Source organism: Rana temporaria, chromosome 2, assembly GCF_905171775.1.
Source record: "Rana temporaria chromosome 2, aRanTem1.1, whole genome shotgun sequence".
Taxonomy (NCBI): domain Eukaryota; kingdom Metazoa; phylum Chordata; class Amphibia; order Anura; family Ranidae; genus Rana; species Rana temporaria.
In genome coordinates this window covers 382,887,604-382,909,582 of record NC_053490.1, presented here as the reverse complement: position 1 = coordinate 382,909,582, position 21,979 = coordinate 382,887,604, and the positions used below count along the sequence as shown (strand labels likewise).

Genomic DNA, 21,979 nt, shown 5'->3' with positions numbered 1-21,979 from the left:
TTAAGTTCAATGCTTCCCAGCATGCGTCAACTTGATTCTGAGCATGCGTGGATTTTTGACCGATGGACTTCCACACAGACGATCGTTTTTTTCTATTGTTTTTTATCCATAGGAAAATTTTAAAACATGTTCTATTTTTTTTCACCAATGGAAAACAAACCGATGGGGCCCACACACGATCGGTTTGTCCGATGAAAACGGTCCATCGGTCTGTTTTCATCAGACAAACCGATCGTGTGTACAGGGCTTAAGGGAGAGTCAATAAATTTATATAAAAACAATTATTCAATGTTGAAAGGGAAAATAAACTGTTGGCCCAAACCCAAAATGCTACAGGGAAGCTTTAATATTCTATATCAACTTTTAAATGTTTTAAATGTTCTCCATATAATGCCCACCCCCCCCCCCTTTTTTTTTATCCCACCCTAGCAAAACCACACTTACAAAAGTTGAAAAAGAAAAAAAGAGTAGAAAAAAAGTACAGATTTAATGCTGCCTCAACATGACATTTGCCCTACACCTTTCTCTTTAAGTCGTTAAAGAACTTTAAATCTGTATATAGTTTCCATAACATGTAAACTGCTTAAAAACATTGCAGCTATACAAAAGGCACCCCCTCCCCTGAAGTGATTAACATATAATTAAGACAAATTTGCAAGTCAGGCAGGCAACAAAAAAATTTTAAATAGAGAAAGGAGCATAAACTCCTATTATTCAGAGACAAAAAAAAATTATTTTAGAATTTAGTTAGTCCTGATTAGGGATGAGCCGAACACCCCCCTGTTCGGTTCGCACCAGAACTTGCGAACACACCAAACGTTCGTGTGAACTTTAGAACCCCGTTAAAGTCTATGGGACTCAAACGTTTGAAATATAAAGTGCTCATTTTAAAGGCTAATATGCAAGTTATTGTCCTAAAAAGTGTTTGAGGACCTGGGTCCTGTCCCAGGGGACATGTATCAATGCAAAAAAAAAAGTTTTAAAAATGGCTGTTTTTTCGGGAGCAGTGAATTTAATGATGCTAAAAGTGAAACAATAAAAGTGAAAATGTTTCCCGTACTTAGAACTGTCCCTGCACAAAGTGTAATTTCTGAAAGAAAAAAAGTCATTTAAAACCGGACTTGTGGCTATAATGAATTGTTGGCTCCCGGCAATTCAGTGGAGGATTCATTCATAAAAACAAAAAAAATAGCGTGGGGGTCCCCCCAAATTCAATTACCAGGCCCTTCAGGTCTGGTATGGATATTAAGGGGAACCCCGCCGTCAATTTAAAAAAAATTACGTGGGGTTCCCCCCAAATATCCATTCAAGACCCTTCAGGTCTGGTGTGGATTTTAAGGGGAACTCCACCCCAATTTTTTTTTTTAAATGGCGTGGAGTTCCCCCAAAAATTCACACCAGACCCCTTATCCGAGCATGTTAACCCGGCCGCAGAAAAGAGGGGGGACAGAGTGCGCCCCCCCCTCTCCTGAACCGTACCAGGCCACATGCCCTCAACATGGGCCTGGTACGCATGCGCATGTTTCCCGCACTTAGAACTGTCTCTGCACAAAGTGTAATTTCTGAAAGAAAAAAAGTCATTTAAACCGGACTCGCGGCTATAATGAATTGTCGGCTCCTGGCAATTCAGAGAGAATTCATTCATTAAAAAAAAAAAAGCGTGGGGTCCCCCCAAATTCAATTACCAGGCCCTTCAGGTCTGGTATGGATATTAAGGGGAATCCCGCCGTCAATTTAAAAAAAATGACGTGGGGTTCCCCCCAAATATCCATTCCAGACCCTTCAGGTCTGGTGTGGATTTTAAGGGGAACTCCACCCCAAATGTAAAAAAAAAATGGCGTGGAGTTCCCCCAAAAATCCACACCAGACCCCTTATCTGAGCACGTAACCTGGCCGGCCGCAGAAAAGAGGGGGGGACAGAGAGCGGCCCCACCTCTCCTGAACCGTACCAGGCCACATGCCCTCAACATAAGGAGGATGTCACCATGTTGATGGGGACAAGGGTCTCATCCCCACAACCCTTGCCCGGTGGTTGTGGGGGTCTGCGGGCAGGGGGCTTATCAGAATCTGGAAGACCCCTTTAACAAAGGGCCCCTTTAACAAAGGGGACCCCCAGATCCTGCCCCCCCTATGTGAATTGGTAATGGGGTACATTGTACCTCTACCATTTCACGAAGGAAGTGTAAATAGTTGGAAAAAACACACACACACTGTAGAAAAAAGTCCTTTATTAATAAAAAAAAATAAAAAAAATTCACTCGTTCCCGGCTCCCTGCTCCAACGTTGTCTGTATCCAGCGACGGGTGATCTCCTCTCCGGTCCAGCGATGAGAAGATCATCCGGGATCCAGAGTGCAGCATCGCCCGCCTCCTCTCTCCACCGGACACAGCCCGGCGAATGACGCGGGTGATGCTGTGACATTTCTTTTATTGGTGAGGCGGGCCACCCGTCACGTGACCCCGTTCCCCTCTGACGCACCCTCTGCTACGTCACTGGGGAAGCCCAGGCTTCCTCCTTGTGTCAGAGGGGACGGGGTCACATGACGGGTGGCCCCGCCTCACCAATATAAGAAATGTCACAGCTTCAGCAGCGTCATTCACCGGGCTGTCTCCGGCGGTGGAGACAGGCGGCCGGCGTTGCTGCGCTCTGGATCCCGGACGATCTTCTCATCACTGGACCGGAGAGGAGATCACCCGTCGCTGGATACCGACAACATTGGAGCGGGGAGCCGGGACGAGAGTTGATTACCACCGCTGGATTATTATTTTTTTTTCTTTTTAATAAAGGACTTTTTTCCACGGTGTGTGTGTTTTTTTACAACTATTTACACTTCCTTCGTAAAATGGTAGGGGTACAATGTACCCCATTAGCAATTCACATAGGGGGGGGCCAGGATATGGGGGTCCCCTTTGTTAAAGGGGTCTTCCAGATTCTGATAAGCCCCCCGCCCGCAGACCCCCACAACCACCAGCCAGGGTTGTGGGGATGAGGCCCTTGTCCCCATCAACATGGGGACATCCTCCTCATGTTGAGGGCATGTGGCCTGGTACGGTTCAGGAGAGGTGGAGCCGCTCTCTGTCCCCCCCTCTTTTCTGCTGCCGGCCAGGTTACGTGCTCGGATAATGGGTCTGGTGTGGATTTTTGGGGGAACTCCACGCCATTTTTTTTTACATTTGGGGTGGAGTTCCCCTTAAAATCCACACCAGACCTGAAGGGTCTGGAATGGATATTTGGGGGAACCCCACGTCATTTTTTTTAAATTGATGGCGGGGTTCCCCTTAATATCCATACCAGACCTGAAGGGCCTGGTAATTGAATTTGGGGGGACCCCACGCTTTTAAAAAAAAAAAAATTTATGAATGAATTCTCTCTGAATTGCCGGGAGCCGACAATTCATTATAGCCGCGAGTCCGGTTTAAATGACTTTTTTTCTTTCAGAAATGACACTTTGTGCAGAGACAGTTCTAAGTGCGGGAAACATGCGCTATTTCACATGTTTACGTTACACCCCCCTAGGTACAAAATTTAAAGGAATATTTCACTTTTATTGTTTCACTTTAAGCATTATTAAATTCACTGCTCCCGGAAAAACTGCCGTTTTTAAAACTTTTTTTTGCATTGATACATGTCCCCTGGAGCAGGACCCAGGTCCCAAAACACTTTTTAGGACAAAAACTTGCTTATTAACCTTTAAAATTAGCACTTTATATTTCAAACGTTTGAGTCCCATAGACTTTAACGGGGTTCTAAAGTTCACATGAACGTTTGGTGTGTTCGCAGGTTCTGGTGGGAACCGAACAGGGGGGTGTTCGGCTCATCCCTACCGAGGACTAGGAACTAGACTTTTTTTTTTTTTTACATTAAAGACAAGCTGTTCATAGAAAGTAAATTTTTAGTGTGGAACTCCGCTTTAAATCTACTCCCACCCTCATTCTAAGCCTATTCTATCTAAAGGTAAGATGTGCATACTTACCTATTCACGATCAGGTGCCAGCGTCGCTTTCAGTGTAGAGGAGGGACAGCCAACTACAAATGCCCTATAGTAAGCCAATGGGTGATATCATTGCCCAGGCTCTGCAGCATTTGTGGGCTATCTCTCCTTCACTGAAGTCAGCGCTGGAGCCCAATCATATGACTGGCACCCTCGGCATAGGTAAGTATACAGATCTATCCTTTACAGGGTGCACAGAATAGGGTTAGAATGACGGTGGAAGTAGAATTAAGTATAGTTAGTGTTTGACTGAGTTTCACTTTAAGCTATCCATACACTGATTTCAGCTTGTTCCCGATAAAGCAGCAGAATTCAATCATTGGTTGGCCGTCAGCCACCTTCTACCTGACATCCCTCAATAAAAAAAAATTGAGGAAACTGGTTGAAAAATTGTCAGCTGAACAGCAACTGCATCCAAACAGATGTAGCCGATGTCCAGATATTTTGACAGCTGGTGGAACTGGCTGTGAAAATACGATGGCAGCCGCTGGAGCTTCATTTATGTGTGGATAGAGAAATCTGTTAGGCCTCGTACACACGACCGAGTTTCTCGGCAAAAGCCAGCAAGAAATTTGCTATGAGATATTTTTTTGCAGAGGAAACCGGTCGTGTGTACATTTTCGTCGAGGAAACTGTTGAGAAACTCGATGAGCCAAAAAGAGAGCATGTTCTCTATTTCCTTGACGGGAATGGAGAAAATTGGCTTGTCGAGTTCCTCGACAGCCTAACAAGGAACTCGACGAGGAAAACGATGTTTCACCCGTCGAGTACCTCGGTCGTGTGTACGAGGCTTCAGATGGTTTTTGTTGAGCCTGCAGGTCGGCTTTAGAGAATGGAAGAAAGTGTGGGAGATATTTTATTGAATTATGTACATGCAAAAGACCGGAAAGGCAGATTGTACACACATTACATACATAATTCTAATTAAACTGTGATTGACTATAGTTTTTACATAAATACAAAATCACAGAAAAACAAAAAACAATGCCAGATACTTTTTATTCAGATATATTACAGTTTACATATACAGCTACAAATATAGTAAGTGTGTCTGTTTGTTTATATACTGTACATGTATATATGTATAGTTAATTGTATACATCACTTTAGAATATAGCCTTTGACTCTTCCTTCTTTTCCCCATTTCTAGGTGCTCAGTGCATAGATCCTTCAGACCGTAAGTACACTCTATTTTTTAAAAAGACAGGAAAACGTTATAATAAGCCTTAACATTAAATGAATAAATATTACATGTGAGACACAGATTTTTAGATGATGCAGTTTGACTGATCATAGCCAGACTGTTAATAATCAGCATCAGCACTTATTTGTTAACACTATCAATTTAGCAGGTGTGATTTTCTTTCCTGTAACCACTGTGGATTCCCCCATCAACACAGTCAGTGTTCTCTTTTGGCAGTGGGGGGGGGGGGGAGCCAAACTCAATCCTTAAGTTATCCTTACACTGATCGAAATTCTGCTTGTTCAGCACTGCAGGACCAGTCGATTACCAATCAGTGTGTAGCCATCCCTACTTAACAAAAGTCTAAGCCCTGGTTCACACTGACAGCGGGAATGAAATTGTGTAAATTCAGCTGAACCCGCATGATTTCATTCCCGCATGTCAGTCCCGACTTTGGGGGGAATTTCAGAGACATCTGTGTGGGTTCCTGCACATTACTTATGACTTTACTGCCCATCATGCCCCGGGTGGTAATGTCATAAGGAGCGGGTCTCCGGATGACGTCACACGGTGACCCAGCCCCATGCCAATATAAGAAGTGGCACACCGTACACCCAGCATTAGAGCGCCAGAGAGTGTCAAGTCAACATCGGAAGAGGAACAGAGGGAGAAGACAGCTGAGAAGACCAGACAAAAGAGCGAGCAAAAGAGCAGGAAGATATCAGAGGAGACCCTAGAAGAACTAGAGAGAGAGCAGAGAAAAACCGCAGAGGGGAGAAGAACCAACAGAAGCAGAAAACGTCAGCGCAGGACACAGAAGCACCGGAGAGGGGAGAAGAAGTCAGAAGAGATGCCGAAACTGTCATAATAAATTATTTTAACATCCTGTGTACTACGCTTTATTTTTGACACTTTTTTTTTTTAGGTGAATGGGTAGGGGTACAATGTACCCCATACCCATTTACATAGGGTGGGGGGCCAGGATCTAGGGATCCCCTTGTTAAAGTGGGGCTCCCAGATTCCGATAAGACCCCCGCCCACAGACCCGACAACCAAAGGCCAGGGTTGTCGGGAATAGCTCCTTGTCCTCATCAACATGGGGATAAGGTGCTTTGGGGTGGGGGGCGCAGGAACCCCCTGCCCCAAAGCACCAACCCCCGCCCCCCCCCATGTTGAGGGCATGCGGCCTGGTACGGTTCAGGAGGGGGGCGCTCGCTCGTCCCCACCCCCTATCTTGACCTGCCAGGCTGTGTGCTCAGATAAGGGTCTGGTTTGGATTTTGGGGGGGCCCCCACATTTTTTCCAAAGTAGTGCAGTGATCATTTTCAAAGTCAGACAGACTTGTGTCAGACCACTTAACACAGCTCCCATAGGGAAACATTGATTTTCACATGTCATGCAACATGAGCTCCCAATGTTGAAGTGTGAACCCGGCCTAAGGCCCCTTTCACACTGAGGAGTTTTTCAGGTGTTACAGCGCTAAAAATAGCGCTGCTATACCGCCTGAAAAACTCCTGCTCAGCCTTCTCAATGTGAAAGCCCGAGGGCTTTCACACTGAGGCGATGCGCTGGCAGGAGAGAAAAAAAATCTCCTGCTTGCAGCATCTTTGGAGCAGTGAGAGGAGCGGTATGTGTACCGCTCCTTCACCGCTCCTTCCCATTTAAAACAATGGGAAACCGCGGTAATACCGCCCCGCAATGCGCCTCTGCAGAGGCGCATTGCGGGCGGTATTAACCCTTTATCGCCCGCTAGCGGGGGTTAATACTGCACCGCTAGCGGCCGAATCCCACGGCAAATCTGACGGTATAGCGCCACTATTTTTAGCGGCGCTATACTGCCACCGCGCCTCCCGCCCCAGTGTGAAAGGGGCCTAAAGGTCACTTGCTTAATTGAACAAGCTGAAGTTTGAGGCTGATTGGCTACCATACACAGCTGCACCAGATTTTGCACTCTCCAGCTTTCTCCATTGTCTCCTTTGAAATTACAGATAAGTGCAGAAAAATCTCAGGTTCTTTTATTTTGTTTTACCCAAAATGATACAGTATATAATTTCTTTAACATATGCACCAATCCTGCATGTCACAAGTGCACTGTCTGTTAGAGCCCTTTCACACTGGGGTGGTTTGCAGGCGCTTTTGCGCTAAAAATAGCGCCTGCAAACCGACTTGAAACATCGGCTGCTGTTTCTCCAGTGTGAAAGCCCCCAGAGGTGCATTTTCGGCCACTAGCGGGGGAAAAACCGCACCGCTAGCGGCCGAATACCACTGCAATTCCGACGGTAAAACACTTTACTGCCAACGCACCTCCCGCTCCAGTGTGAAAGTGGCCTTAGACTCTATACAAAACAGCACGAAAATGCCTGTTAACCCCCTTATAACCAGAGTTTTAGGCTTAGATGCCCACACTAAGTTTAGCAGTGTTGGTGTGTATCAGTTTACTGGACAATAACTCTAGGAACATTTTTTCTTAGTGACAGTGGGTCTGAGAACTAGGAACACACACAGTTGCACATTCCTAGTTCTCAGCTGGAAGCTCTATGCACACTGGGCTTAAAGAAACGTCAATATAGAGCATTTTTTGTAGAGTTTAGGCAAGTTTTGCGTTTTTTCTGCCAGAAAACTCCAATCAGAAAGTTCTCATAGTAAATGGACGTTTTACATTAGGACTATAAAGTCATTGCCTTCACCAAGGAGATAATCCTTTTTTTTTCAGCTGTTTTCAAAAGTTTTTGGCCAGTTTTACAAATACTTTTTGCAGTTCTAAAAATATTGCAGATGATATTTAGTCATGTGACTTGATGTGAAAACTGACTAACTATAAAAGCTCCTGATTTCTGACATCTTCTCTTTCTTCTCTTCCCAGCTACGTACGCAAATATGACATTTTGTAACTCTACCTCGTGTTCTGGGAGCTGTAATTCTGACAATGGATGTTCATGTAGTAGTGATTCCCTTCTGACCTGTGTCCCAACTCCAGGTATTAATTGCACTAACTCTAAGGTCCCCTGCTGTCCAGATGGCCTATTCCACAATATAACACAGTCCTGTTGCTCAAGTAAGTATTTTCAAATCAGTTCAGTGTACTTTGTGAGTCTGATCATTTAGGATGTGACATTTAAGAGATATTTTGCTGTGTCTTCTGCAGCTTATCCTTCCTGTGACCCAGAATGTGCTACAGATGAAGTTTGCAACTCATTAGGAGAGTGTGAATGTAATATCTCCCCATACCGAAATCTGAGTAAGACTTTTTATTTTCTTTCCTTTGCAATGCCAATTTGGTCATTAGAGAGAATGTACTGTATGTGATTGGTGGGCATATATTAGGAGATTGTGTCAGTGTATGCTTTGCTCCGTCATGTTTTTGTTATTTTATTATATGTAGATAAACGTGTAGATTTGTCACTAGATGGCGCTCTTAGTGGATCCGTAGTTTTATTTGCTGATTAAAGTACACCATCCATGAGAATATTATGGGGACTGACACTGGTGATCAAAATGCTGGTTTCTGAATGGCTGACCTGGAACAAGCATGCAGGAAATTACAACTGGAGAAAAGTCAGAGATCCTGATATCTATATCTGTTCCTAGTTACTGACTGAAGCCAAAGCATCAACATGACAGCCAGGAAACCAGCATTTTAAGCAGGCTAGTTCAGCCATGGCAGCTCACATAACCATTAACTGTGGATTAGGATATCAGCCACACAGGGAGAGCATTGTTTTCAACAAGTCATGGACTTGTAATGTAAGAACGACCTGTAAAGCAAAACTATTTTGTGGCACTGCAAATAATAAAGTAGAATCAGTTTATGTAATGAGAAAATATGTCTGGACATACAATAAAACACTATTATATACTGGTAGGATTATTTACATCAGGCTGCTCTCTTTTACATCAAAAAACATTGTACAACCCTTTACAGTCGATCACATTATCCCCAATTGAATGAAATTGAATTTGTTAAAGTGCGAGTAAACTCCCATCTCTGACTTGTACCAATAGGTAATCCTATAATAAGGTTTACTTATAGGTACTGTCAGAGCTTTTTTTCTTAGAAAATAGGTGCAGGAAGTCAACCAGGACCCCGTTCAGATTTCACAAACAGTAGAAGGGTCTTAAAGGGGCATTAAATACCAGGATTGCATTACATACAGAATTCAGAGCTGTCACTTGTAAACACAGAAACCAGACTTCTGTGTTTACAAGTGATTGTGGTGAGCAGGCACCAAAGGGTCTGAGCCAAAGGTGGTGGAACTGAGTTCCCCCAAGTTCCCCCTGAAAAAAAGCCCTGGGTACTGTAAATATCTTCTAGATGTGCACCATTTAGGAGATACTTACTGTATATGCAGCTGATGACATCACCAGGCCGTTCCTTCAGACTCCTGTGCCATAAACAGCAGCCCCCCCCCCCTGCGTGGATGCATGGGAGTGACGTCAACGTGTCTCCGGCCAGTCACACAGCTGCAGTCCGCAGACCCAGGAAGGAAGACGGGTGAAGATGGAAGTGGCCTCCGGTGGTGATAGTGCATCGCTGAAATGCTTAATTTTCAGGCAAGTTTCTCATAATGTGCTAGTATGCGATGCAAACTAGCGCATTATGACATTACCTTTTTAGGTCAAAAAAATAAATCACCCAACTGTTTCCTACCGCTTTAAAGCACAGTGTATCCTAAGTAATTGGTATTTTTAAAAAAATACTTGTTTTCACCTTTTTTCATTCTGGTTGCATCTCAGTGATGCTGATTTTCTGCAGCCTCTTTGCAGCCACTTTATTTCTATATGCATGTACTCCAGCGATCACTGTATTTCACAGGATGGCTTTTCTTATGGTGATAGCGGTGGTCTGTGCCTTCATAATGCGTGTTGAAGTGTCCCTTGTAATTTCTATCATAAGCCCACGTGACAGAGTGACAATGCAGCATCACTACTGTTGTCACTCTATACAGGAGGTGCCTGAATCAGGACTTTTATGAGGTTCAGGAGAGCAGTTTTTTCAATATAAAACCAAAATCAAGAACACAGGGAAATTACCTCAAAATAACTGGAGGGAAGTTTAAAACTAATCTTAGCCCGCGTACACATGATCGGTTAAACCGATGGACCATTTTCATCGGTCCAAACTGATCGTGTGTGGGCCCCATCGGTTATTTATCCATAGGTTAAAAAAAGCAATCTTGTTTTAAATTTAATACCTAACCGATCGTTTGTAGGCAAGTCCATCGGTTAAAAATCCACGCATGCTCCGAATCAAGTCGACGCATGCTTGGAAGCATTGAACTTCGTTTTTTTTTTCAGCACGTCGTTGTGTTTTACGTCACCGCGTTCTGACACAATCGTTTTTTTAACCGATGGTGTGTAGGCACGGCTGACCATCAGTCAGCTTCATCGGTTAACCGATGAAAACAGTCCATCAGACCGTTTTCATCGGATGGACCGATTGTGTGTACGCGGCCTTAGAAAGTATTATTTTACTGAAAAGGTAGTTGATGCTTGAAAAACACTATCAGCACAGGTAGCAAGGCAGTCAACAGTAAATGGCTTCAAACATGCTTGGGATAAACATAGATCTATAGTCAGACAACAAAGTTAACAAGAAAAAAATACAAGAAAAAAAAAAACAAGAGTCAATGGACTACTTTTTCGCCCATCACTTTTCTATGTTTCTATATTTTATGGTGGGAGCACCAGGTGTTATTTTAATGAAAGCTGCAGATATGAGAATATTAAAAATGTTTTTTAAAGTTACATAAAATTTTAGCTGGGGATAAAGCACAGGTGCCAATCTAAGTGTAGTATAAGGGCCCTTTCACACGGGCGGACGAACTGTCCGTTTTTTACAAGTCCGTTTACGGACTTGTAATGCTTCCCTATGGGATTGCAGACGCTAGCGGATGATGCATCCGCTAACGTCCGTAAAGATCCGCCTCCGCAAAGATCCACTTTTTCAGACGGAAGAAAACCCTATTTTTCTTCCGTCTGGCGGAACGGATCGGATGAATACGGACACACGGTCCGTATTCATCCGATTCCCCATAGGGGAGAGCGGAGGAAAGACAGGGCGGTCACTGCACAGTGTGCGGGGACCGCCATGTCCGCCGACAGCTCAGCGGGAATTTACGGATGATCCCCGCTAAGCAGACAGACACACACGGGGCGGATCAATACGGATCCGCTCCGTGTGAAAGGGCCCTAAGAGTGGACTTTTTGCACAAATGAATATACAGTCATGGCTGAAATTGTTGGCACTCCAGAAATGTTTCCAGAAAATCAAGTATTTCTCATAGAAAAGTATTGCAGTAACACGTTTTGCTATAAACATGTTTATTCCCTTTGTGTGTATTGGAACAAAACAAAAAAAGGGAGGAAAAAAGCAAATTGGACATAATGTCACACAAAACTCCAAAAATGGTCTGGTCAAAACTCTTGGCACCCTTAAGTTAATATTTGGTTGCACACCCTTTGGAAAAAATAACTGAAATCAGCTTCCTATAACCATCAATAAGCTTCTTACACCCCTCACCCGGAATTTTAGACCACTTCCTTTGCAAACTGCTCCAGGTCTCTCTTATTGGAAGGGTGCCTTTTCTCAACAGCAATTTTAAGATCTCTACACAGGTGTTCAATGGCATTTAGATCCGGACTCATTGCTGGCCACTTTAGAACTCTCCAGTGTTTTGTTGCCATCCATTTCTGGGTGCTTTTTTACGTATGTTTGGGGTCATTGTCCTGCTGGAAGACCCAATATCTCAAACACTAACCCAGCTTTCTGACATTGGGCTCTACAGTGCGACCCAAAATCCTTTGGTAATTCTCCGACTTCATGATGCCTTGCACACATTCAAGGCACCCAGTGCCAGAGGCAGAAAAACAACCCCAAAACATAATTGAATCGCCACCATATTTCACTGTAGGTACTGTGTTCTTTTCTTTGTAGGCCTCATTTTATTTTCGGTAAACAGTATAATGATGTGCTTTACCAAAAAGCTCTATCTTGGTCTCATCTGTCCACAAGACGTTTTCCTAGAAGGATTTTGACATCACTTCCGGGACATGATGGACCATTATTCATGCGCTCCTTGTTCAGGCCTAACAGTGGCCACATTAGATGTGGACTTTTAACCGCCGCACGATGATGTACCTCGGCAGAATGGCACGGGCAAGCAGATTGGCGTTCAGGTACGTCCATTTAAATCTGTCGTCCAGCGGGTGCGCTTCCGTCGCGTGTCTTGCGAGTGCGGCCGCGGGTCCCTGCGGCCGCGTGTCCCGGGACCTTGATGTTTCCGGGAGTCCTGCGATTGCGGTCGGCAAGAGCAGAACAGGGGAATGTCTTTGTAAACAAGGCATTCCCCTATTCTGCCTAGTGACACTGTCACTGATGACCGTTCCCCGTGATCGGGAACGGTCATCAGTGACGTGTCACGTGTGGCCACGCCCCCTCACAGTAAGAATCACTCCCTAGGAAACAATTAACCCCTGCAGTGCCACCTAGTAGATAACCCCTTCACTGCTAGTGTCATTTTAACAGTAATTAGTGCATTTTTATAGCACTGATCGCTGTAAAAATTTAAATGGTCCCAAAATGGTGTCAAAAATGTCCGATGTGTCTGCCATAATGTCACAGTCACGATAAAAATCGCTGATCGCCGCCATAACTAGTAAAAAATAAATTATTAATAAAAATGACATAAAACTATCCCCTATATTGTAGAAGCTATAACTTTTGCGCAAACCAATCAATAAACGCTTATTTAGATTTCTTTTAATCAAAAATATGTAGAAGAATACGTATCGGCCTAAACTGTGGAAAAAAAAGTTTTTTTTATATATTTTTGGGGGATATTTATTATAGCAAAAAGTAAAAAATATTGAATTTTTTTCAATTGTCAATTGTTTAGTGATCAAATTCCACTAAAAGAAAGCTCTATTTGTGGGGAAAAAAGGACATCAATTTTGTTTGGGAGCCACGTCACACGACCACGCAATTGTCAGTTAAAGCGACGCAGTGCCGAATCGCAAAAGTGGCCTGGTCCTTGACCACCAAAATGGTCCGGGGCTAAGCGGTTAAACACTATTGCTGCTGGGTCTTAAAGTCCCGCGGCTATTAAACATATATATTGCTGGCCATGACAGTACATACAAGGACACAGGTCTAACTGATTGACTTCAATAAAAACATTGTACAAAACTATGTTAAAACCATTTTGAAAAACAGATGCTTGAAAAACATAAGATTGACCATAAGCGAAAGAAAATGATATGTAAGTGTATAATAAATAATGAGTTAATAATGAAATAAATGTAAAGAGTTAATGATGAGATCAATTTCAATAGTGGGATCATAAATGAATTATTAAATCATTTTTTTAAATAATAAAAAATGAAAAAGTGACATATATATTATAGATTAATGGGGAAAAAATGTGTAAAAAATTATGATGAATGATGACGAAAGGAAAAAAAATTATAAAAATAATAAAATAAAAATAATAATGAATATAAATAAAAAATAATAAAATAAGATAACAATAAGAATAAAAATTATGACTTTTTTTTATTTTTTGGACCAAAGCTAAATGTAAATGGAAATATAGGTGATGTCATTACCCAAATGTTTAGGAAATTAATTGTCACTGGGTGGGCCACCTCTACTACAAAACTCCTCAGCCATGTGCCTGTCAGTGTGATGAGCACAGTGGTCAAGGAAGGAGGGAGGTAAGGAAGGAAGGAGGGAGGTAAGGAAGGAGCTCGGGAAGGAAGGAGGGAGGAAGGAAGTGAAGGAGGGAGGGAAGGAGGGATGAAGTGAAGGATGGAGGGAAGGAGGGAGGAAGTGTAGGAGGGAGGGAAGGAGGGAGGATGTGAAGGAAGGAGGGAGGAAGTGAAGGAGGGAGGGAAGGAGGGAGGAAGTGAAGGAGGGAGGGAAGGAAGGAGGGAGGGAGGGAGGGAGGAAGGAAGTGAAGGAGGGAGGGAGGTAGGAAGTGAAGGAGGGAGGAAGTGAAGGAGGGAGGGAAGGAAGGAGGGAGGGAGGTAAGGAGGGAGGAAGGAAGTGAAGGAGGGAGGGAGGTAAGGAGGGAGGAAGGAAGTGAAGGAGGGAGGAAGTGAAGGAGGGAGGGAAGGAAGGAGGGAGGGAGGTAAGGAGGGAGGAAGGAAGTGAAGGAGGGAGGGAGGTAAGGAGGGAGGAAGGAAGTGAAGGAGGGAGGAAGTGAAGGAGGGAGGGAAGGAAGGAGGGAGGGAGGTAAGGAGGGAGGAAGGAAGTGAAGGAGGGAGGGAGGTAAGGAGGGAGGAAGGAAGTGAATGAGGGAGGAAGTGAAGGAGGGAGGGAAGGAAGGAGGGAGGGAAGGAAGGAGGGAGGAAGGAAGTGAAGGAGGGAGGGAGGTAAGGAGGGAGGAAGGAAGTGAAGGAGGGAGGGAGGTAAGGAGGGAGGAAGGAAGTGAAGGAGGGAGGGACAAAAGTGAAGGAAGAAGTGAAGGAGGGAAGGAAGGAGGTAAGGAGGGAGGAAGGAAGTGAAGGAGGGAGGGAGGAAGTGAAGGAGGGAGGGAGGAAGTGAAGGAGGGAAGGAAGGAGGTAGGGAAGGAGGGAGAGCACTGAGAAAGGAATGTCCGGTGTAAACGCTCCTTCCTCAGTGCAGACACTCACAGATTATATCTGTGTCATATACATTGTACATGAATTTAGCACAATCCCAGCAGAATTCTACAAAAGTGTCTATGAATTCCCTCATAAGTGTTTTTTCTTTTAGGTGAAAAGAGCAAAAACAATAAAAAATAAATAAAAGAGTTTACCTGTCTTTGTTTTAAAACATAGCAAATGCAAAATGCACACCACGAAATAACGCCATTTTTGGAAAGTAGACACCCCAAGGGGATCTGATTGTTGCCACAATTTTTTGGAATAGAAGAAATATGCCAGTATTGAGGGGGGTAAACTATGGCACTTGTTACTGTACTTGGTACATTAAATGTACAGGTAATACAGACGGGTTAGGAGGTGAAGGGGGACTTGATGGACTTGTGTCTTTTCAACCTCACCTACTATGTAACTATGTAATATACTGTAGAAGTGAATGGAATGTGTATATTTATTATTGTTGGTCCTGTACTGTAGTGTATTGCACTGGTGGTCAGGAGACTTTCTTTCCTCTCACTGATTGGTGTGTGAGAGCAAACTACTATTGACCAGTAAGTGACACAAGACTACTAGTTGCAGCCTCTGTTTATACTGTGTGATGATGTAAAATTGGTCACTTACTGGCTCTGTATCTTTTGCCTATGATCCATTGTGTCCAATCACAGCATGATCCTAGGACTGTTTGCACACCTGTACTCAGTTCCCGGAAGACATACCGGTAAGGCAGCAGCAACCACCAGATTTGTACCATGTATGGGCAGGCTGAATGTACCCAAGTTGATTAACTTAGCTATAACCATGCTACAAACGAGAACAAGTCCTACACACAACCTCACTAGCCTACTCCTGGCTTATCCAGCCACCACAAACTCATATGAGTGGACATAAAACACGGTGGGAGAGAGACTTGGGTACTAGCATAGACGATTCACAGTGGGAGAGGGCATGCATATTTTTCCGCACAAATGCTCCTTGAGCACCAGATATCAGGAGATCTCCTACAAGATACTTACGCAATGGTACATCACACCACAAAGAACCAAAAAATGGTTCAACAAAGCTTCAGACACTTGTTGGCATTGTAAAAGAGACGTAGGCTCCTTCCTGCACATATGGTGGGAGTGCCCTGGTATCTGTGCCTATTGGCAAAGTGTGATTAAATGGATAAGACATATCACTGAAACAATGATTACACTTGATGCAGCCGCATGCCTACTCCATATAAACCATCTTCCAATAAGTAAATACAAAAAAACCTTACTAGACATTTACTAAACGCAGCCAAAACCCTCATTCCCCTTCATTGGAAATCAACCTAGGCTCCAGGGATTAGGGACTGGCTAGACAGGGTTGCATACATATACAAAATGGAGGAAATAATTGCCATGAAACACGAGAGAAGCTCTAACTTTAATGACCTATGGCAGCCATGGTTCCTATTTACCTATTCTGCTGAGTACCAAACACTGTACCAATGATCCTGTTTTGTGCCATTTCCATTTCCATGCTTGTATTGAACTCAAATGATTGTCTTTACCAGTTATCTGCCTGTTCTAAACTCTGGGTGACGAGTCACATTATATCTAATAAGCTTGGATGACTTTCCTCTCAATCGTCTTTTCCCCTCCCCTACCCACCCCCCCTACCCTCTTTTATTCTACACCTCCATCCCTCACCCCCCCCTCTCCAAAATTTCCCACTCTTGTATTCACAATTGTTCAATATATGTTTTAAATTGCATATTTGAAGCCCTGTCAGTTCCTACCATGTCTTAGTGTCCGCTGACATATATGGTTATTATGTTTACTTGTTTTGACAGATTTACACTCTGTTACAGATATGTCCTCTGTATACTTTGCCTAACCTTAATAAAAACCTTTAATTGAGAAAAAAAAAAAAGATATAACCAGCCTGCCGGATTTTACATACAATATTTGCTAGCAGCTGTTATAGCTGCTGGCAATAATCATTGTCTTCTCTCAGCTTTCCCCCTCTGGGAGAATTTGATGGCTCGGCGGGAGGGATTTCCCTCTCAAAATTGTCTGTGTAGATCAGGGGATCATGCGTTGTTTAAATGCAGGCAGTATAAGTACATGAATGTGACATGCAGGGCTGAATTAACAAGGGGGCTGATGGAGCTGCAGCTCCAGGCCCCTTTCTCAAGGTAGGCCCATTTGCCCAAAAAAAAATAAAAAAAAAAATCAGAAAAAATAAAAAGATCGACTTTGGGGGTTGTAGCTCGACGACCAGAGGTCACAGAAACCCCACATTTGGGGGTAGGCAGTTGAAGACCTACCCCACAACAGGTTAAAATATGGGACGGCTATCATTTATGGTTCCGGAGATACGGGCCTGCTTGCACAGCCTGTCAGAAGCTACATACAGAGCGGCCAATATAAATACAAGCTGACACACTGCAGCAGACTGATAGGATCACAGAGCTTATAATAATTATTTGTATATTACTCATGGTAATTAACCCCTTGCCACCCAGGCCAATTCTGACACTTCTCTACTACATGTAAAAATCATAATTTGTTTTCTGCTAGAAAATTACTCTATGGTGGTCTTTGCACTTTTTATGTTGCACGGTATAGAGCTGCACGATTCTGGCTAAAATGAGAATTGCAATTTTTTTGCTTAGAAGATAGATCACGATTCTCTCACGATTCTTGTGGCGTAACATCATCTTTCACATTAAAACAAACAAAAAAATAAATGGGCTAACTTCACTGTTTTGTTTTTATGGTTTTTATTATTCATTTATTCCCTAGAGTCTCTGCTAAAATATATATAATGTTTGGCGGTTCCAAGTAATTTTCTAGCAAATAATATTGCTTTTTAACTTAAAGGGTCACTAAAGGAATTTTTTTTTTTTAGCTAAATAGCTTCCTTTACCTTACTGCAGTCCTGGTTTCATGTCCTCATTGTTCGTTTTTGCTTTGATGTTGCTGTAAATCCTCTCTGTTCTGGACACTTCCTGGTTGCCTGTTTCCTGATAACCACAGTACTGGGAGATTTCTCACGGTGGTCACTAATCAAGGAGGTGTGATTACTGTGTGTAAAACGAAACTGGATTGGTGCTGAGGGGTTTTAGACAAAGTATCACTGCCCTCTATTGGCTGACTGCCCTCTAGTGGCTCTCTGTACATCAGAGAACCAGCAAACAACAGCAAAAACGAAACTACACTGCAGGCACATTAAACAATTGTTTTTTTATCTATTTTTAATCATTTTTAAAAGGAATCAGTTAACTATTATGTCTCTATGCCCTGTAAACAGTCATTTCAGCTAAACAATTTTTTTCCTTTAGTGACCCTTTAAGAAACAAGTGTTGGACTTTAAGTGGTTACATTTCCTGCATTTACACACAGAAGTTTGATCTAAGAAGATAGTTGGTTACAATGTTTCATTTTGTTTACAAACTTGGCAGACTGCCCTTTTTTTTTCTTTACACACAAAAGTGTATCCCTTTGATCTAAGAAGGAAGGTTAGTTACAATGGGCCAGATTCTCAGAAGAGATACGACGGTGTATCTCAAGATACACCATCGTGGGGGCGCATGCGCGACATGGAGCTGAGCGGTCGCTTCTGGTGAGAGCTCCTCTCCTAGAACGGAGGAATCCCGCTGTCCCGGGGCTAAAATCACCTAAAAAACAACTCAGATATCGGCACCCCCGCCAGCATCACCCTGTGTATGCAGCCGAATAGGAAGAAATCACGGCGGAGCTGTAAACCCCTCCACAACCTGACCCATTACTGCCTGAGGTCGCAGGAGCGTGGCAAGATGGCGAATAAGGGCGCCAACACACAGCCCTCTTCATCCCCCTCCTCACCAGCTCAGCATCCATCCCAGCTGCTTTGGAATCCGGATCCATCCACTCACAGTGAGTACTCCACACTTACTAAAGAGGATCTTAATGCTAGCCTAGACACCATGTGCTCAAAACTTCTCATCAAGTTTCAGGCTGAGTTACAGAAATCCACCAGCACACTATCCCAAGAAATAGCAGCCCTAGGATCCAGAACAGACTTGTTGGAGAATAAGCATGACGAATTGTCTATTGCTTTTAATGACCTCTCCAGGGAACATGACTCTTTATCCTCTGCCTTCTCCCAACTACAAGAGCATTTAGAAGATTTGGAAAACCGTAATAGGAGATCTAATATTAGGATCAGGGGGGTCCCAGAGACAGTCACAGATCTTCTGCCATTTTCCAATAAGCTGTTCTCCTCCCTGCTTCCAGAACAAAATCCCAGTACATTCACGTGTGACCGCATTCATCGTGCCCTAAGAGCCAAACCACCCCCTGACAAACCCCCTAGAGATATAATTCTCTGTATGAAAGACTTTTTAGTCAAGGAAGAAATAATGCGCGCTGCAAGAGCCATAAGAAACATCACACAAGATGGAATTCACTTACAGATCTATCCAGATGTCTCCCAAGCAACCTTAGACAGACGCAGAAAGATGAAAGAAATCACTTCAATCCTCTCCTCAGCGAGGATCAGATATAGATGGGGCTTTCCATTTAAGTTGATCATCCCTCATAATGGCTCCACATATATTGCGACCACTATTGCTGAAGGCCAGGACATTTTAGTCAAGCTGGGTCTGTTGGATGCAGTTAATATCCCTCGCACCCCTGCCTTCTCCCGCCCGGCCCAGATTTGGAATACCCCTGCGTCCCGTGCAGGCAGGAGGGGGGTCAGGCAGGACCCTGCTGTTCTTCGTTTTAATTAACTTTTATTATTATAAAGATGCCTAATTCCCTTTTTTTCCCTCAGGCTCAAAGTTTCATCAGACTGACTCTGTTTAATTCCAAGAACTACAATTTTCTTGCAAACCTCCTGAATACAGTAGGTCTTTTCACCCCTTTTTGATATTTTTTTTTTTTTTTTTTTTTTTTTTTTTTTTGTGTGTGATCTGGACCCTATCTCCCTACTAGCACCTGGACAATAATATGGCTAGTATGAGATCCAAGTCTTCTTCGCACTTACAGGACCTATTTTTCCCTTTTTTTTTCTTTTCCTCAATTACATCAGCCTCTCCTCTTCTTCAATCACCTTTCTAGCTTACTTTTTTTTACATTCAGTGGCACTCTACTGACACCTACAGTTCCTTTCTAGTATTACACACGCCTGCATATGTACATTCTGCTTAATCCCTCTTAATGTTAAATCTTACATATATTGTGTTTAATTCTCGTACAGCATGCTTTCCTGACTTCTCCTAGTACATTGTATTGTGGTTCATTGTCACATACTGCACAGAGTTGATGTTTAGACTGATATTTACATAATTCCTCATGAAGACCTATCTAGGGGAATTACGGAGGTTGGTCGCACTGACATGGTATATTCTCCACGGTGGTACCCGCTGTGTGGGCTCCACTCTTAGATTCTTTTATTTTATTTTCCTTGTTCTCCCGGTCCTTTTTTCTCTTCTCTCTTCTTTTCTCCCATCTCATTCTTTTTTTTTTTTTTTTTTTTATTATTTATGTAATTTTTTATATATAAAATTTTTTTTTTATTTTATATAAAACCAACCCCATTCTAGAGACATAAACTCCTTGATATTGTGTAATGGGATTCTGCGGATGTCCTGCTGTTATGCTGCATATAATTCCCCTGCAGACCAGAATATTTATCCTGACTCAAGTACCTTCCCTCTACCATATTATCTTTCACCCAGTGGTTGGAGACTGACACCTACTGACCTTTTTTGGGTATTGCACTTTAATATATTTACATACTCAGTACTTTGTATTTTGTCTCTATATTTTGCTCTCTTACCTCTCTCTTTTCTTTTCCTCTCTCCCTTCTCTCCTTCACTTACTCGACGAATCTATTACATGAGATATACTACGCTACTCTCAAACCTCCCCACGAAAATATACATACCCAATTGTAATGCTATATTGTTATTTTTGCAGGTATATTTGACCAATGTTAAGCTTGATCTGCATACTGTTCTCACAGTCAATTGAGACTTTCTGACATGTATATCACAGTTATATCTCCTATGCCTTTTTCACAGGTTCATCATTTTTCTTAATATCGGGTGACCCCCGTTCTACGTCGCCATGGTTTTCCCCCTCTCGGCCCATGGGCTCCCTCCCCCCTGTTGGAGCTCCCGTAGCCTTCTCAATTGCGAGAATAATATTTTTTTTTCAACTTTTTGTTTAATACTAGTCTTTTTTTCTGTCTTGTCTCGCATTGGTCGGCTATCAAGGCTGAGTTTTGGACCAATTGGTCTAATGTTACTTCTCTGTCGGTTGGTGGCCATTGGTCCACTCAACCCCATATATTTTTTTCAGTTTAAAATTTTCTTACATTGGAACAAGGTTCCATTTGACTTATTGTTGATACAACTTTATAATAGCGGTACACCCTTCATCCTTAAACTTTTCAAATCTCCTACAGAAACTAACTCAATCTACAACTTTTATTTACACATGACACAGCCCCGGTTCTATCATTTTTCCTATATACAGCTCGCCTCAAACCTTCCTGGTACCTACTGCATACAACCTTTCCTGCTGATACACCCTCCACCTAGTAAAACACTATGACCATTAAAATAATCTCACACAACGTCCAAGGCTTTAACTCACCTAACAAACGGAAAAAGGCCTTCTTCCAATACAAGAAACTAGACGCTAAAATAGTGATGTTACAAGAAACACACTTCTTAAATGACTCTCACCCCACTTTCTTTAATAAATCCTTTAACCAATCCTTTTACACATCTTTCTCCTCAAAAACCAAAGGAGTCGCCATCTTCTTTCACCACTCTTTCCCTATAGAGATACAACAAGTTTACAAGGACCAAGAGAGCAGATTCATTATTCTTAAAGGCACTCTCTCAGGCAAAGACATTACCATAGCCAACATTTACGCTCCTAACGATTCCCAAACAGCATTCTTTACACACTTTCTTAATAAACTACAACAATTTCATTCCCCACATATCATACTAGGCGGGGACTTTAACTCGGTTCCACAACCCAACTTAGACAGAAGCAAACAAACGTTAAACTCTAAATCCTTCTCCAAGTCAACCTCCTCTCTTCTATTTAACCTCCAGTTGATAGACTCTTGGCGAGCCTTGAACATAGGTGCAAGAGACTACACCTTTTATTCACACCCACACGATTCTTACTCAAGAATTGATCACC

The 21,979-nt window shown here is 42.9% G+C and overlaps 1 protein-coding gene across 1 annotated transcript in view; it reads left to right on the top strand.

Annotated features, from left to right (window-relative positions):
• LOC120927311 (uromodulin-like) overlaps positions 1–21,979 on the top strand; it is a 74,822-nt gene that overhangs the window by 5,877 nt on the left and 46,966 nt on the right. The window contains exons 2-4 of the mRNA XM_040337895.1: positions 5,142–5,168; positions 8,038–8,229; positions 8,320–8,412. Of these exons, the coding sequence (XP_040193829.1) occupies positions 5,142–5,168; positions 8,038–8,229; positions 8,320–8,412 (312 nt within the window). The remainder of the gene's footprint in view (positions 1–5,141; positions 5,169–8,037; positions 8,230–8,319; positions 8,413–21,979) is intronic.